Raw genomic sequence first — 16,973 nt, 5'->3', positions numbered from 1 at the left:
GAGGTACTGTGAGCTGTGATAAAGACTATTAGATTCCAGAATATGAATATGCAAGTCACACAGTAACTGAGTTCAAAAGGAACATGTGTCCGCTGGTATCCATCTGTCTACTTCCGATGACAGAAACTGCCCTTCTGAAGTCTGGGGGTTCAATTTCTGCCAATTCCCCTCCCCAGATAGACTCCCACTATGTCTCTTATGTTGTTCAGGATCATCTACTGATGACCCTGAACAAAACCGGAAGTAAGGAAAGTCCTACTGTGCAAACTCCGCTTCCAGCTCGACTAGGATGCAAGCCGTTAGAAAACATCTAACGGTTCTTCGTGTTGAAGGCACAGAGATTTGATTAAGAGGTTGTCTGCGTGTTACAACAGCCAGCGTAGTGCAGTGGTTAAGAGACGCTGACAGTGGTTCAATTCCCCACTCTTCTATATAAAGTCGCCTGCTGGGTGACCTGGGACCAGTTACAGTTCTCTCAGAACTCTCAGCCTGCACGGAAGCAGGCAATGGCAAACCACCTCTGAACATCTCCGGCCTTGAAAACCCTACAGGACCACCATAAGTCAACCGTGACTCGATGGCCCCTTTCCACCACTGCTGCACACTACAGACGCTTTACAGAGGCCACTCGGAAGTAACTCCAGGTGCTGACTCCGCATGCGACAGTCCATTTGCCAAACAACTCACTGACTTTGGCCCGCCGGCACCTTTCCTGACTGTTCTGGTATGGAAACAGAGTGGTGAGAAGTGAGCCAATCAAACAGATCGCCTTGCATTCCAGTCTAATGTTGGGGACCGCCCCTCAAATGTGCGCGATACTAATTTGCGTGTAGGAATGGAAGGGCCATCTAGTTGCAACCGACTGATGCGACTCCAATGAGGCGCTGTCAAGGCAAGTGAGAAGTGGAGGTGGTTTGTCATCACTTTCCCCTGCAGAGCCTTCCTTGGTGGTCTCCCTGCTTTGTTTGCAAGACTGGGTTATATGATGCCTGCTGTGGCCCAGTGTAATTTAAAGTGAAAACAAAGAACGTTAGAAGAGCAGCGGATTGAAAGTTTTGCGCGGGCAACCTGCTAAGTACAATTTAAAAGTGAGCCCGCTTCTGAGAAACCAGTGCTTATGTGGTAGTGTTGTGAACTAAAAGCTTAGGGGTTATAAAAACCTATGAATGGGCTTCTCGCAATCCTTGCTTATTATGTCTCTCTTTGTAGTGTTCTCCCACAGAGCAGAGCTCCCGCTCAGCCTGCCTCTCTCACTCTCCTCCTTTCTTCCAGCAACTCATTCTCATCTCTTCCTTCTCTACTTACCAAGAAGTCTCTTCATCCAGGATGCAAGAACCTCCACCACCACCACCACCACCCGCGGCCCCTACTCCAATTCACCCTGAGAGACATTCAGTCAGGAACCAAGATGCATCTTCAAGCAGAACATTCACAGGTGACAATGAGCAGGACACTCCACCCTACCCAACAGTCGTGTGATGGCCCCGCTTTGCCCCAGCCCGGGTGAAATCCCCTCCACTGATAAGAGAAGTTTCTTCTACCACTGAAACGGTGCCCCTGCTTTGTTCAGGATCTCGTTTCTCATGCTGGGAAAGCCCCGAGCGTGTTTTTGTGCTCAGGCGAGTTTTCTCGAGCAGAGAAGCCAGCTCCAGCGCCCACAGTCTGACAATGGAGTGGGAAAGTTGTGTTAGTTTACCTCTGCGTCGTAGCGGACGGCTGCAGAGAGCAGCGAGAAGGCGTTCTCCACCGTGATCCCCCTTTTGATCAGGTGCTGGCACAGTTTCTTCAGCCTGTTCTCGCAGTAGGAGGTAGCCAAATCCAGAAGCCCTGAAAACAAGAGGCAGTGGTCAGTTGTTCTTCTTCCTGTCTCTGAAGCAACACAGCAAAGCTCCCATCTGGCTGGCTGGTGTGGTGAGCAGGGGCTTCCTTCAGAGCAGAAGAGAGCTCAAAGGAGGCACAGTCTTCCGAATGCCAATGGAAGAAGCACAGCCAAGGGCTGCCAGCATCCCCAGTCGACTGGCACAGGAATAGAAGAAGAGTTTGGATTTATAGGCCACCTTTCTCTCCTGTAAGGAGGCTCAAGATGGCTCACAAGCTCCTTTCCCTTCCTCTCCCCGCAACAGACACCTTGTGAGGTTAAGTGGGGTTGAGAGAGTTCTGAAGAACTGTGACTCGCCCAAGGTCACCCAGCAGGAATGTCGGAGTGTGGAAGCACTTCTGGTTCACCAGATAAGCCTCGGCCACTCAGGTGGAGGAGTGGGGAATCAAACCCGGTTCTCCAGATTAGAATCCACCTGCTCTTAACCACTACACGGCGCCAAATCAGGGGCTGTGGACCAAATGTTCTCTCAGCTGCAGACACTTTCCTTTTTAATGCACTTCAGTTTGTTCAAGTTGTCATTTGACAATGATTTATCACAGACTATGCTTCTATGACTTCACCAGAAGCAAGGAATCCTGCCCCCCAGAGTAGATTGAACTGATATGTGCCGCCTGGAAGATCTCTTAAGTTGGCCTTTGAAGACAGAAGGGCAGTCTTAAATGCTTGCACCAAGTCTACAGTTATAGATAGCCATGGAGAAAAAGCTGATTTATAATGGTACTGTGGCCTTTCTTTGATTTACAAGGTGTGAGTCATTTCAGCATTTATCTCTGTGCCTCACGTACCAGTAATAGAAGGAGAAGAGTTTGGATTTATGCCCTGCCTTTCTCTCCTGTAAGCAGACTCAAAGGAGTTTACAAGCTCCTTTCCCTTCCTCTCCCCACAACAGACACTTTGTGGGGTAGGTGGGGCTGGGAGAGTTCTGAGAGAACTGTGACTCGCCCAAGGTCACCCAGCAGGCTCCATGTGGAGGAGCGGGAAAATCAATCCAGTTCAACAGATAAGAGTCCGGCTCAGGTGGGGGAGCAGGGAATCAAACCCAGTCCTCCGGATTAAAGGCCACCTATTCGTAACTACTTCGCCGCGCTGGCTCTGAAAAGGGGCTGAAAAGCCAGGAGTTCTGTCAAAGGATTACAAAGCTGCCAAGATACGTGCACATGGTCCTCCTCCCTCCTTCCCCAGGTAAACAAATGGACAAAAAAGTTATAGCTCACAGCAGGGTGAAGAAGAAGAGAAGAAGAGTTTTGGATTTATGTCCCCCCTTTCTCTCCTGAAGGAGACTCAAAGGGGCTTACAATCTCCTTGCCCTTCCCCCCTCACAACAAACACCCTGTGAGGTGGGTGGGGCTGAGAGAGCTCCGGAAAGCTGTGACTAGCCCAAGGTCACCCAGCTGGCGTGTGTGGGAGTGTACAGGCTAATCTGAATTCCCCAGATAAGCCCCCACAGCTCAGGCGGCAGAGCTGGGAATCAAACCCGGTTCCTCCAGATTAGATACACGAGCTCTTAACCTCCTACGCCACTGCTGCTCCTAACAGGTGAATCCTAACATGATGACCTACTAACTAAAATGCCTCCCCCCGCCCCCCCGCCATGACAGACTGCCACTGTGGATGTATTAGAGTTGCCAATTCCATGATGGAAATTTCTAGAGGTTTGGGGGCAGAGTCTGAGGAGGGAATTCAGCAGGAACGCAATACCACAGATTACACCTGTTTTCTCCGGAGGAACTGAACTCTGTGTCTGCAGGTGAACTGTGTTTCCAGAAGATCTCCAGGCTCCGCATGGAGTTGGGCAACCCTAGGGTGGGCCCACCTCTTCCAACCTCCTTCGCTTCTGGCCGCCATTCCCCTGGGAGATCTCCTTTCCCCAGATAACGTGGCAAAAAAAGCCAAGTGCTACCTATAGCGTCTTCAGGCGGCAGATCAACGCTGTCTGTATATAGGTACTCGAGAAAGGCACGGTACACCGGGTAGGAAAACTGGTCTATTTCTATCACCTCCTTCATGTCTTCGTTCCAGTAGGACTGGAACATGGTACGGAAGTGCTCACATCTGCAACAAGAAAAGCATGAAAATTCTGGGAAGGTAAAGCTAGCTTTGAATTCTGCAGAATATATAGTTAGGATCGCAGGGAAATAGAAAAAGTGCCGGCTAAGATTTATCATGGCAGTTCACGGAGACATCTACATCCCTTAATTCACAGGTGTCAAACTCGCGGCCCTCCAGATGTTATGGACTACAGTTACCATCACCCCCTGCCAGCATGATGCTGGCAGGGGATGATGGGAACTGTAGTCCATAACATCTGGAGGGCTGCGAGTTTGACACCTATGCAAAAAAGAGGGTTTGATCTTGGGGGCTTGTCGTAACATGAAAGAGAGAGATGTAGGATAAATTCTTAGCTTGGTCGTGATAGAGAGTGCCGTCAGGTCACAGCTGACTTAAGTTGACCCATAGGATTTTCAAGGCAAGAGACATTCAGATGTGGTTTGCCGTTGCCTGCCTCGGCATGGACCGAGAGAGTTCTGAGAGAACTGTGACTGGCCCAAAGTCACCCAGCAGGCTTAATACGAAGGAGAGGGAAACCTGGGTCTCCAGATTACTGGCTGTCTCAGAAAAAGATGTTGATAGGGTGGGATATTCTTCCACCACAGAACTCAACATGCCGGACTTTCTTTGTTGTAGAATGCTCTACCTGGGTCCTAGTGCGCACCTAGTCATGCTCCCCCGCCCATCCGTTTGAAAGTAAAAATTAATTTTGGAATTCAGTTTGTAAATGCTCTTGTATCAAAGGACCATGTTCAATAATGCACAAAATAGTGGTTTTGGCAAGACAGCGTGTAAAAATGAATTACAATTCCCATATTCCTCTGAGACTATATTCTAATGCGGAAACATACAATTTTCTCGACCCTGCTCCTCAACTGACCGAACTAACATCTTTGCCTGAAACGCAGTGTAGTATGGAGTACTAGTGTTCTTAACTACCATACCACTCTGGCTCTCAAGTTATTAGCGTAGACTGAAATACATTTTCCTGGTTTCTCATAATTTTATAAGGATTCTTATAAAATGACACCTGATCCCCTTTTGCTCTATATGAATACTGATTTGGACCTGATTGCTCCGTACTGAAAATTTACACAGTTACTGTAATTCAGATATAACAAAAGGGCTAGTGAAAAACAAGCCTTATACCAGGGGCCTGCAACCTGTGGCTCTCCAGATGTTCATGGACTACAATTCCCATCAGTCCCTGCCAGCATGGACAATTGGGATGGGAATTGTAGTCCATGAGCATGATGGGAATTGTAGTCCATGAGCATCTGGATAGCCACAGGTTGCAGATCCCTGCCTTATACGGTTTCACTGTTGTCAGGGCAAGCCCCTCGGCAATTACTGGTAGGGAACAGGGGAAGGGCAACTCTTTCATTAGCCAACTACGATACAGACTTCCCTTTCTGCACCTGCTGGCCCACTCCAAAACCTGAATCTCCAAACCCCAACTGCACATGGGAGACGAATCCACTGGACTCTCCCCACAGCTTGCAGGGAGTTGATGGCCTCCTTGCCTAAACATAAACCACCTGGCACCTGTCGCCTAACAGTACTCAGTACTGAATAACTTGAAAAAACTTTTGCTTGACAATCTAATTAAGCCTAGAAATCCTTATCTCGATGTGATTCTATGATCCTACGTGACAAGAATACGAAGCAAAAAATCCAGCAGGCTGTTCCCAGTTTCTGATCAGATGTCGTAATCTTGAAAGGCCAGTGGAGTTCTACAATGAATTGCATATATAACATTATAATTCCTCCAATACAGATTAAACATACCCCCAGGCAGTACTCTAAATAGCATGTAGTTTAATTTGATTGCTAAGGCTTGAGAAGAAGACAGAGCCAAAGGAGACAGATACAAAGGAGAGGAGCCGTCTGAGGGGGGATATGATTGAAGTCTATAAAATTATGCATGGGGTAGAAAATGTTAACAAAGAGAAATTTTTCTCTCTTTCTCACAATACTAGAACCAGGGGGCATCCATTTAAAATGCTGGGGGGAAGAATTAGGACTAATAAAAGGAAACACTTGTTCACGCAACATGTGATTGGTGCTTGGAATATGCTGCCACAAGAGGGAGTGATGGCCACTAACCTGGACAGCTTTAAAAGGGGCCTGGGCAGATTTATGGAGGAGAAGTCGATCTATGGCTATCGACCTTGATCCTCCTTGATCTGAGATTGCAAATGCCTTAGCAGACCAGGTGCTCAGGAGCAGCAGCAGCAGCAGACCACTGCTTTCACATCCTGCATGTGAGCTCCGAAAGGCATCTGGTGGGCCACCACGAGTAGCAGAGTGCTGGACTAGATGGACCCTGGTCTGATCCAGCAGGCTCTTTCTTATCTTCTTATGAGAATGGTCTAAGAATTGTGTGTTTCGTGACTGCTTTGTATATTATGTTTATGAGGAGTAAACAAGGGCTTGGTAGGTACTCTGTCCTGCAAAGGTTTTTCAAGTGATTCCATACTGATGTCAAGCCCTGGATCTGTAACTCATATCAGACTCTGCAACTTGAAGTCTTTACTGGCAGACATCAGTCAGCTAGAGGGAAAAAGCCAGTTCTAACTGTATGTCCAAGCACTCCCGATACATCAACCCCTGTTCTCCTCCCCTTTCCCTTTTTTGAGTTCTCTATCCCGCACTACAGAAAGCGCGAAAGGAAGGAATGCAACATAGACTCAAGGTCAAGAGACTGAGATAAAGCCACCTGGCTTTGGGTGCCTCCAGAGCAGGGGTAGGGAACCTGCGGCTCTCCAGATGTTCAGGAACTACAATTCCCATCAGCCTCTGTCAGCATGGCCAATTGGCCATGCTGGTAGGGGCTGGTGGGAACTGTAGTTCCTGAACATCTGGAGAGCCGCAGGTTCCCTACCCCTGCTCCAGAGGTATAGCTGGGCCATATTGCACCCAATGCACACACTGTGTTTTCTGCCTCCCCCCCAACGCGGTGCCCTGCCCCCACCTCCTGCCCTTCCCCCACACCCCACACTTACCTTAGTGAAACAGTGCAGGCTGGAGAAGCGGCCTGTTCCCTTCAGTCTGAAAACAGCTTGGTGGGAACTACACTTCCCAGGAGACATAGCTAACCCCAAGGTCTCCTGGGAAGTGTAGTTCCCATCAGGCCATTTTCAGCCTGAAGGGAACAGGCCGCTTCTCCAAGCTGCACTTTCACCAAGGTAAGTGTGGGGTGGGGGCGGGAGGCAACTCCCCCCCGGTGTGCGCCCAATGCAAAGCGCACCCCCCTTCCCCCTGCTAGCTCCGCCTCTGGGTGCCTCTACTTGTTGGCCTAGGCAAAGTGAAAGTAGCTTTCCATCAGCCTGCTCATCCCTCATCCCTCCTGGACCTGATGCCAGGCTCCCAACTGACAACTGAGCACTGTTAGACGACAGGTGCAAGATGATTTATGTTTATTTCTGTTGCACCCCCCTTTTGTTTTGATATGTTGGGTCATCTTCCACCCATGGTATCATGTAGTCGCCAAATGCTTACTAATCCTGGCTAGCTGTCGGAATTGTCCTGGCAGCTGAGGCCAGCATGCCCCATGTACCCACCCCTCTAAATATCCTGCCCCTACAAAATAGCCACTGCTTTTGCTTATTATCTTTCAGAGCTGTACTATTCAACCAGTTGCCGAGGTGCTCAACGAGGCCTCGCCGACCCAAACGGTACCTGATTTTCAGAACCGCTTTATGTACGTAGATGAATTTCCCATCAACCCTGAACTTCAGATCCGAGGTTTCTGGACTATCGAACTCTCTCTTCAGAGACTCCGCCACCGTCAAGTAGTCCTCGTGCTCTGCAAAGATTAAACATCGTCCTCTTAAAGTTACGCACGTGGTCCCCCCCACAAAGAGACTTGATTGCCTGACCACCACTACGTCTGGTGGCTCCGCAACAGCACTTTCATCTCTGCTCCATGGAAAAACTGATTAGTGATCAAACCACATACATAGAGGAGGAGAGAAGGTTCCTTTCCACACTGAGTTCTTTGAGAAAAGGAAATCAGGGCAAGGAAGCCCTATCGATTTGGCTGCTCCTTATAAAGTCATAGCAAGGTGGACCATCTTGTATAGCTGATGGGAGAACAGCGGACAGAGGGAGAGATTTCTCTTCATATTCCCAGTGCACATTCCCTACCTAGCCTCTCAGTGCTGCATCAACTGACACTGATACCTTTTGAAATGAACGCCCAGGGTTCAAGAATCTGAATTTCAAGGACATGATCTAGAAGAAGAGGAGTTTGGATTTAGGCCCTCCCACGCCTCCCTCTCCTGTAAGGACTCTCAAAGAGGCTTACAAACTCCTTTCCCTCCCTCTCCACACAACAGGCACCTTGTGAGGAAGGTGGGGATGAGAGAGTCCTGAGAGAACTGTGACTAGCCCAAGGTCACCCAGCAGGAATGTAGGCGTGCGGAAACACGTCTGGTTCACCAGATAAGAGTCCACTGCTCAGGTGGAGGAGTGGGGAATCAAACCTGGTCCACCTGCTTTAACCACTACACCACACTGGCAAAGGAAAGGAAACCCCAAGTGCAAGCTTGAGGGAGTGTGTGGGAATGAGCAGAACTATGCACAGCCTTCTAACAACTGACAGCCTCAAGCAGACTCCCCTTTGAGAGGCAGCACCGTGCCCTGAAAGCTCTCCTCCCCCTAGGGACCAGATACCTGCAATTTTCCCCCTCACCTAAGGAGAGAAGGCGCCACATCACAGCAGGAGTGGAGAAGCAAGCGAAGACGTCGTCCGTGCATGAGAAATGGGTGGAATGCGGGAGAACCACCGACTGCCCCCGGCACTGTCCCCACATGTATATCTGGCCGCTCTGCGTCTTGGCAGCGGACGTGTGAGCCGAGTGGCAGGCCGCGATCTCCACAATTCTGCGAGGGGCGAGGAAGCCAAAGGGCGCTTGGTCAATCAGGAGCAAACACCAGACATTTACAAAACAAACCTGCCTGTATGCTGCTGTTCTTCTGAACAAAACCCCAAGCCTTCCCCCTGGCTAAGCAGCCTTCATCCAGTGGAAAAGCTGCTTAATTTGAAGGCTCCCCCAGCCCCTAGAGGAACAATATATGTGTTTATTCTAAGGAAGTCAGTGGACATAACTGGCCCAACTGTTCCCCACATAAGCAGCTACAAAGTTAACAGGACTAGGTCACCCATTCTCTAGCAGGAGGGTGTAGAATGGAGGCTAAACCAGAAACGCATGTCCTGTTCTGCTGTATGTTCAGGTCACTGTGTGCTTTTCTTTTCTCGTTTCTTCCTGCGCCTCCTTGTAGTCAAGGCTCTTTCTCCCAACAAACCATGTAATTCATTTCAGTTAAATCTGTGAAGCCTGTGTCCTCCTTTCATATCAGTTAAATGTGTGAAGCCTGAGTCCAGAGGCTGCCTTCCTTGGCTCAGAAAGAAGAAGAATTGGATTTATATCCCCCTTTCTCTCCTGTAGGAGACTCAAAGGAGCTCACAAACTCCTTTCCTTTCCCCCCTCACAACAAACACCCTGTGAGATGGGGGGGGGGGGGCTGAGAGAGCTCCGAAAAGCTGTGACTAGCCCAAGGTCACCCAGCTGGCATGTGTTGGAGGGCCCTGGCTAATCTGAATTCCCCAGATAAGCCTCCACAGCTCAAGCGGCAAAGCGGGGAATCAAACCCGGTTCCTCCAGATTCGAGTACACCTGCCTTGTTTTCAACTCCTGCTACCTGGCTCTCCCAAGGTCTACTGCGCCAGCCTTTACCTCTCTTTCTCCACCATGATTTGCACTGGACTCAGCTGGTTGCTCTTGTTGCCAGTCCCCAGTTGCCCGTAAGTGTTCGCTCCCCAGGCGTAAAGCAAGCCCTCGTCCGTGAGCGCCAGCGTGTGCGCGTAGCCACAGGTGATCTGCAAGCACATTGGCCCAAGAAAATCAACACACTGATATTCACTTCACACCAAGCTGGATGCAATATTGGAATATGCTGCCGTAGGAGGTGGTGATGGCTTTACAAGGGGCGTGGACAGATTGATGGAGGAGAAGTCGATCTATGGCTCCCAATCTGGATCCTCCTTGATCTGAGATTGCAAGTGCCTTAGCAGGCCAGGTGCTCAGGAGCAGCAGCAGCAGCAGCAGCAGCAGGCCACTGCTTTCACATCCTGCATGTGAGCTCCCAAAGGCACCTGGTGGGCCACTGCGAGTAGCAGAGTGCTGGACTAGATGGACTCTGGTCTGATCCAGCAGGCTCGTTCTTAAGTTCTTAAAGGGGTGGGGGGACCTGTGCAAGGAACCAGCGTCCCGTTACTTGCCGGGAGAATCTCAATGCAGTACACACATATTTTGTTCATGAGCAAAAGCCGACTTGGTACAACGACGGTATTAGAAGTGGTTATAAAGCTCAGCGGAAACTTTTTATCCAGAAAATTGATGCTGCTGCTTTTAAGTTAAGCTAAGCTAGCCCACTTAGCATTTTCAGTTTAGGATACAGTTCGTTTATATTCAGTCTCTTCTTTCTCCTTGAGCAATCTGGGTCAGTTGTGCGTGCTTCACAGAAATATTCATTATAGCAGACCAAACAGAACTCTCACTTTGGTGCTTCAGATTTTGAGTGGGAAACGATTTACGTTAGAAATTGTTCCCTGTGTTCGAGTAAAGGAATGCTCAAATATTCAAACAGAATTCAAAGCTGTGATGTTTTGCTTCAGGAGCAAGGAATAAAACTACAAATAAATCAACCCACATCCATCTATCCACCAACCAACCATGCTCACCCTGACCTGGATGGCCCAGGCTAGACTGATCTTACCAGCAAGGTGGATCCCGGTTAGCACTTGGATGGGAGACCACCAAGGAAGATAATGGGTTACTATGCTGAGGAAGGCAATGGGAACCCACCTCTGTTAGTCTCTTGCCTTGAAACCCTACGGGGTCACCATGACTAGGCTGTGACTTTATGGCAGTTTAACACATATATAATGTTCACAATCCTTTGATGTACACAAGGATCTCTCGGTATACTGGATCCCTGCTACCTGCGCTGCTATCAAATAACTCAACATTTCCTTCCAAGAGCCGCCCAGAACGTGATAAGGAAGACTCCCACCCCACTCCAAGCCACTGTGTAGGTTCAACCTGCTGTTTGCTGCAACTTCAGCAACATGTGTTTCCCAGATGCTTCCAAAAACACTCTAGGATTCAGTGAAATGTAAGAAGAGATTCAAGCAACGGGCTGGCCATATGGCCATAAGGCCCATAGAAAGGCAAGCTTCTCTCACAGTCTGCATCGATTCCTAAGTGTTGTGGTGGTACTTTGCTGCATTGCTGCGTCCAGAAAGGCTAACAATCAGTTTGATCACTGCATGAGACAGGACACTGGACTAGATGAACCAATGGTCATATCCAGTGAGGTGATTCGGATGTTCAAAACAGCACGGCTATTCCCCGGAGCCAGAAAAGCTGCCAATACAAGAGTGCAGAAGAAGTGACGGTGGCAGCAGGCCCCTGGGAGGCTTCCTTTCTGAGCCACTTGCTCAGCTCTGGCTTGTGTTGGCTTCACCCTTGAGACCAGACAGGAAGCTCAAAATAAACCAGGAGGTCAGCAGGGAACTTATTTCTACTCACCTGCATTACGCACATCCCTTGAAGCGCAGCCACTCGGCAAGGCGTTAACTGATTGCCGTTGTTGCCCAGACCTAGCTGGCCGTTGCCGTTATAACCCCAGCCATATACCTTGATCAAAGCAAGAAGGTGGGGAATCAGTACAGGAAATATAACAACAGAATCAGAAGAGTGGCAGTCTAGATTGAACAGCAGCTGATGAAGGCAGCAAAATGCTCCATAGAGAATGTCAGGGGCAGACAGACACCAGAGAGGCCTTTAACCCTGTCAGATAGGTTAGAGAGCAGCAGTGGTGTAAAGAGCAAGTGCACTCTAATCTCGAGAACCGGGTTTGATTCCCTGCTCTGCCACTTGAGCTGTGGAGGCTTATCTGGGGAACTAGAGAAGCTTGTGCACTCTAACACACGCCTGCTGGGTGATCTTGGGCTAGTCACAGTTCTTCAGAGCTCTCTCAGCCCTGCCCCCCCCCACCTCACAGGGTGTTTGTTGTGGGGTGAGGGGAGGGAGATTGTAAGCTCCTATAAGTCTCCTTACAGGAGAGAAGGGTATAAATCCAAACTCTTCTTCTTAACCGTTGCTTTTCTCCTGTGCCGGCCTCTCCCAAACCTTTGGCCTGGCCAAATGTAAGCCAGAGGGCTTCCCAGTGTGATTTCTCATGGTCCTGGGTTTCAAACTGTGCTGCAGCTAGGACTGTTCGGGTTACATATCAGCACAATATTCCCAACAGCCCCACATTTTGCATGGGCTGCCCCACAGCTAAGTGAGCCCCTGAGCTTGTGCGGAACCTTGAAGAGAAGCTCTCTGCTCCACCAGCCTTCCTTTTAATTGGGATTTATGCTGCGGGAAGGAGACCTTCGCTTCTGACTGCCTGAAACCTGGCAAAACAAAGACACTACTAGAAGTATATATTCAGCAGCTTCCAGGTGTGGCCTATAATGACTCGATCACCAGCAGTCAATGACCCTGTCTATCCATTCAGTGTGTGTGTAAGAGACAGACGGAAGCCTTTGTTGGCATTATAAATTACAGTTAAAAAAAACCCCCAAAACGTTTATCAATTAACTAAACCCATTGAAATACGTTAAAATATATACATTGGGTATCCACATACAAACCCCTATATATAAAACACGTAGATAAATGAATTAACCATGGCTATTTTGTAAAGAATAATTAAGCTTGGCCAGGTAATGTTTCAGAAAGCTCGCAATATTTTCACAGGTGAGGTCACAAAAACCATTAAGTAGAAAATTCATAATAGATGGTGACATATCAATATTTAACCTCTCTATCAAGGGATGGATATACATGGAACGAGGAGATTCACAGATAGGGCACTCTAAAAGTACACGCTGGACAGTCTCAACAACAGCCGTTTAACACTGGCATAACCTATTCTCATATAGGGGATATTATTATACCTGCCAAATGTCATAGCGTTAGGCAGATCATTAAAACGAGCTAGTGAGTATGCTCTGCGTTGTTTGGGATCGCTCAGGAGATGCAAATAATTAGCGCAATGATCGGACCAGGAGAGCAACTTCCTTCCACCACAACCCGTGTGTGTAACAGAAGGTTCTAGGATTAATTTGGATACATTTACCCTTGAGCTAACAACTTAAGAAACATTTCGTTCAGTTTGTGCTGCACAAGAGTTAGCTACTGCAGCACTGCAAATGAGTCCAGTTCTGGCTGGACTGGATACATGATGTGGACAGACAGGTTTGACTTTTTGTACCTTTATGGTCAAGGGCACAACACCAAAAAAACTTCCCTTGATTCCTGGCTGGGATTTCCTATTTGGAAGAACTGGGCTGAAAGAGTTCTTTAATCTAGTGCACAGGTGTCAAACTCGCAGCCGTCCAGATGTTATGGACTACAGTTCCCATCATCCCCTGCAAGCAGAAAGATCTGACTGTCTTATAAAGAGAAGAATTTGGATTAATATCCCCCCTTTCTCTCCTATAGGAGACTCAGAGGGGCTTACAATCTCCTTGCCCTTCCCCCCTCACAACAAACACCCTGTGAGGTGTGTGGGGCAGAGAGAGCTCAGAAGAACTGTGACTCACCCAAGGTTACCCAGCTGGCGTGTGTGGGAGTGCACAGGCTAATCTGAATTCCCCAGACAAGCCTCCACAGCTCAAGCAGCAGAGCGGGGAATCAAACCCGGTTTCTCCAGATTAGAGTGCACCTGCTCTTAACCACTACGCCACTGCTGAGTGGGGAAACAAACCCAGTTCACCAGATAGGAGTCTGCCGCTTGTGTGGAGGAGTGGGGAATCACCCTGGTCCTCCAAAGTGGAGTCTACTGCTCTGAACTATGACACCACGCTGACTCTCAGACTCGGGAAGGCCATGGACTGATGCTCACCTCACCGTTGTCTACTACCGCCATGGAAGAGGTTTGACCACAGGCGATGCTGACCACCACTTTCGTCTGCAGGCAGTTGGAGACCTTGCGAGGAGTTGGCTGATTGGCCGTCGAGCCCGATCCAACTTGGCCACAGTTATTGTAGCCCCAGGCATACACCTGTTCACAAAGGAAGAAGATGGAAGACGGCATGATGGGACACTCTGCTAGCCTTGAGAAAGAAAATAAAGATCAGCTTGTCTGGGGATGTCTTCGCTTGATGCAGGATAGTGTCCAGTGCACACTTTGCAAGAAGGCCCAATGATAGCGCTGCCACAAAGACACACACTTATCATTTATGAATGAAGTACAATTTTTTTTAAAAAAATCTGTCTGAACTAAGGGTGGCTGACACAATAGGGAAAGTGTATAGCAGAGGCTATTGATTGATTGATTAATTGATTGATTGATTGATTGATTGTTCAAATTTATATACCGCCCTTCCCCTGAAGGGCTCTGGGTGGTGTACAAAATAAACAGCAGACAAATAGAACACAAAATAAAATAAGATTATAAGTAAATAATAGGCTCCATGAGTTATAAAATCACTAAAACCCAATAAATACAACTATACATACAAACTTCCCGGTGTTCGACATTAAAATTTTCAGTAAAAAGACCCTCCCCAAAGAGGGGGAAGAACAGTGGGTTGCAAAGATGTAAAAAGTCCCAGGATGTAAGCAGGACAGAAAGGAGGCGCACCAATCAGCTGCTGCCCTATTGAAACTATTCAATTTCAAAATTTCAATTTCAAAATTCAATTTCAATTTAAAAATAAAATAAATAAAATTTCAAAAGCTATTGAAACTGCTGCCCTATTCTGGCTAGCCTGATCTTGACAGATCTCAAAAGCTAAGCAGGGTTGGCTGTGGTTATTTATTTTTATTTTATTTATTTATTAGACTTATATACTGCCCTCCCCTGGAGGGCTCAGGGCGGTTCACAGCAGAAATAGAAACAGTAAACCATAATAATTCCGTACCTACAGTACTGGTCCTTAAACTTAAAAGCAGCGCTCAAATTATAACCTTTCCATTATAAATACAATAAAATACAGATAAAAGTAAAGATGGCATCCCGTAACTTAAAATTCCCCTAAAGGAGGGACAGCAGGGGCCTCGCTGTTTAGAGGGGTGAACACATCAGCGGCTGGCTTCCCCAAAAGCCCGGCGGAACAGCTCAGTCTTGCAGGCCCTGCGGAACTCCTTAAGGTCCCGCAGGGCCCGGACAGCTGGAGGGAGAGCGTTCCACCAGGCAGGGGTCAGGGCCGTAAAAGCTAGTGTTTGGATAGGGGACCAACAAGGAATGACAGGTTTGTGATGTGGGGTTGGCAGACCACCTCTGAACATCTCTTGCCTTGAAAATGCTACGGGGGTCACCGTAAGTCAGCTGTGACTTGAAGACAAAAAAATGGGTTTTTCCCCAATAGCCTTTGGTATGGTCCCCTGTAAACGACTTTGGCCAATTGGACCTGCCAATAATATCCCAAATAACATCTCAATGGAAACTGCTGATAGCCAAGCCCTGTCACACCTGTACAACGAGGACCAAATCCATAGGTTGTCTGCTATGAATATGGCTGGAAGACAGAAGTCAGAGAAACTAGCTGAAACTAAGCGGATCTCAGTTTGGTTAATTTCACCTTGAGGTTCAAGGAACACAGGAAATATCTGTAAGTCTGTAACCTGCTTTGAGAGGGTTGAGAAATGTGGGGCATAAATCCAAACTCTTTTCTTCTACTCTTCTAAATGTAATAAATTAATGAAGAAGAAGAGTTGGTTTTTATACCCTGCTTCTCCCAAACCTCAAGGAGCCTCAAAGCAGCTTATAATCACCTTCCTGTCTGCAAAGCAGACGCCCTGTGAGGTAGGTGAGGCTGCGAGAGTTTGGAGAGAACTACGATTAGCCCAAGGTCACCCGGCAGGCTTCATGTGGGGAATCAAACCCAGCTCTCCAGATTGGAGTCAGCCGCTCTTAACCACCGCACCACGCTGGAAGGAACAGTCTGGATGAAATGGGGAAGACCCAGATAGGTGGCTAAAAACAGCTGGGGGGAAAATCTGGCTGAATGACTTTTCTGCTGCTCACAGGTTGGTCTGGGTGGGCTCAGAGGCAAGAATCAGGCCTTCTTGTCCTTAACCTTAGGCTTGTAGTCTAGAGTTAGGAAGACTGGCTTTGTATTCGGATGCCTTCCTCCACACTCCTGCTGTTCGCTTGGCAAACCTTTGAGAAGGTTAATTACACTTTTGCGCTATGTAACGCTACATGCTATAACCTGGCATACCCAGGAGAATGGTTTTAAGTCTCCGTGCTTTTGCTTGCTTGCCCTCTGGACAGGCTGTCATGATATGTAAAACATTGGTTCATCTTCCGGGCAGCAGATAGCTGAGTCAGCAACAAGAGCTAGAGCCGAAGCCAGTCAGTCTGGGGACGACAAGCTGCAGTTGACCTTTAACGTGATTGGTGCTCTGACTGTGACTCTGTCCCAATGGGAAGACTGTTGCTGGGGAAAAGTACCAAGCTTGTACATTGTAAGAGCTATGCATTGTGTATGCTGTATTGTATTGAGTATTGTATTCTAGTCTTGACTTGTGTTAGCTTACCTTGGCTTAGTCTGTTCTATTATAGTTTGCATAGTCTATCTTGTATAGTACTGCAACTACTTTAGTAAAGCCTTCCATATTGGGAAGAACATCTTTGTGAAGTGTTTTCTTTTCCTGAGAGGGTGGGAGGCTGCAGTGTGCATAGAACAGTGGTTCTCAACCTTCCTAGTGCCACGACCCTTTAATACAATTCCCCCCTACCCTAACATTTTTCCATGTTACAGATGGAGAACACTGATGCAGAGAGTCTTAGGCGACCCCTGTGAAAGGGTCGTTCGACCCCCAAAGGGGTCCCAACCCACAGGTTGAGAACCACTGGCATAGAAGGACTACTAAGTCTACTTGTCTACTCTAAGTAGCACCGCTCTATGTCTGCTGATACAGGTGTACCAGAAGACCCCCCCCACAAACTGTCAAAGGACAGTATATTTACC

General features: G+C 48.1%; 1 protein-coding gene across 2 annotated transcripts in view; it reads right to left on the bottom strand.

The window, feature by feature from the left end:
* Window positions 1-16,973, bottom strand: part of RCBTB1 (RCC1 and BTB domain containing protein 1) — a 36,927-nt gene that overhangs the window by 1,513 nt on the left and 18,441 nt on the right. For both annotated transcript variants that reach the window (XM_048500896.1, XM_048500905.1), the window contains exons 6-12: window positions 13,898-14,056; window positions 11,530-11,637; window positions 9,673-9,815; window positions 8,628-8,818; window positions 7,613-7,739; window positions 3,783-3,934; window positions 1,697-1,827 (exon numbers count right to left, since the gene is read on the bottom strand). In XM_048500896.1, coding sequence (XP_048356853.1) covers window positions 1,697-1,827; window positions 3,783-3,934; window positions 7,613-7,739; window positions 8,628-8,818; window positions 9,673-9,815; window positions 11,530-11,637; window positions 13,898-14,056 — 1,011 coding nt within the window. The remainder of the gene's footprint in view (window positions 1-1,696; window positions 1,828-3,782; window positions 3,935-7,612; window positions 7,740-8,627; window positions 8,819-9,672; window positions 9,816-11,529; window positions 11,638-13,897; window positions 14,057-16,973) is intronic.

Source organism: Sphaerodactylus townsendi, linkage group LG01, assembly GCF_021028975.2.
Source record: "Sphaerodactylus townsendi isolate TG3544 linkage group LG01, MPM_Stown_v2.3, whole genome shotgun sequence".
Classification (NCBI taxonomy): Eukaryota; Metazoa; Chordata; class Lepidosauria; order Squamata; family Sphaerodactylidae; genus Sphaerodactylus; species Sphaerodactylus townsendi.
The sequence above is the reverse complement of the archived record's forward strand: the minus strand, read 5'-3'. Positions and strand labels throughout refer to the sequence as shown.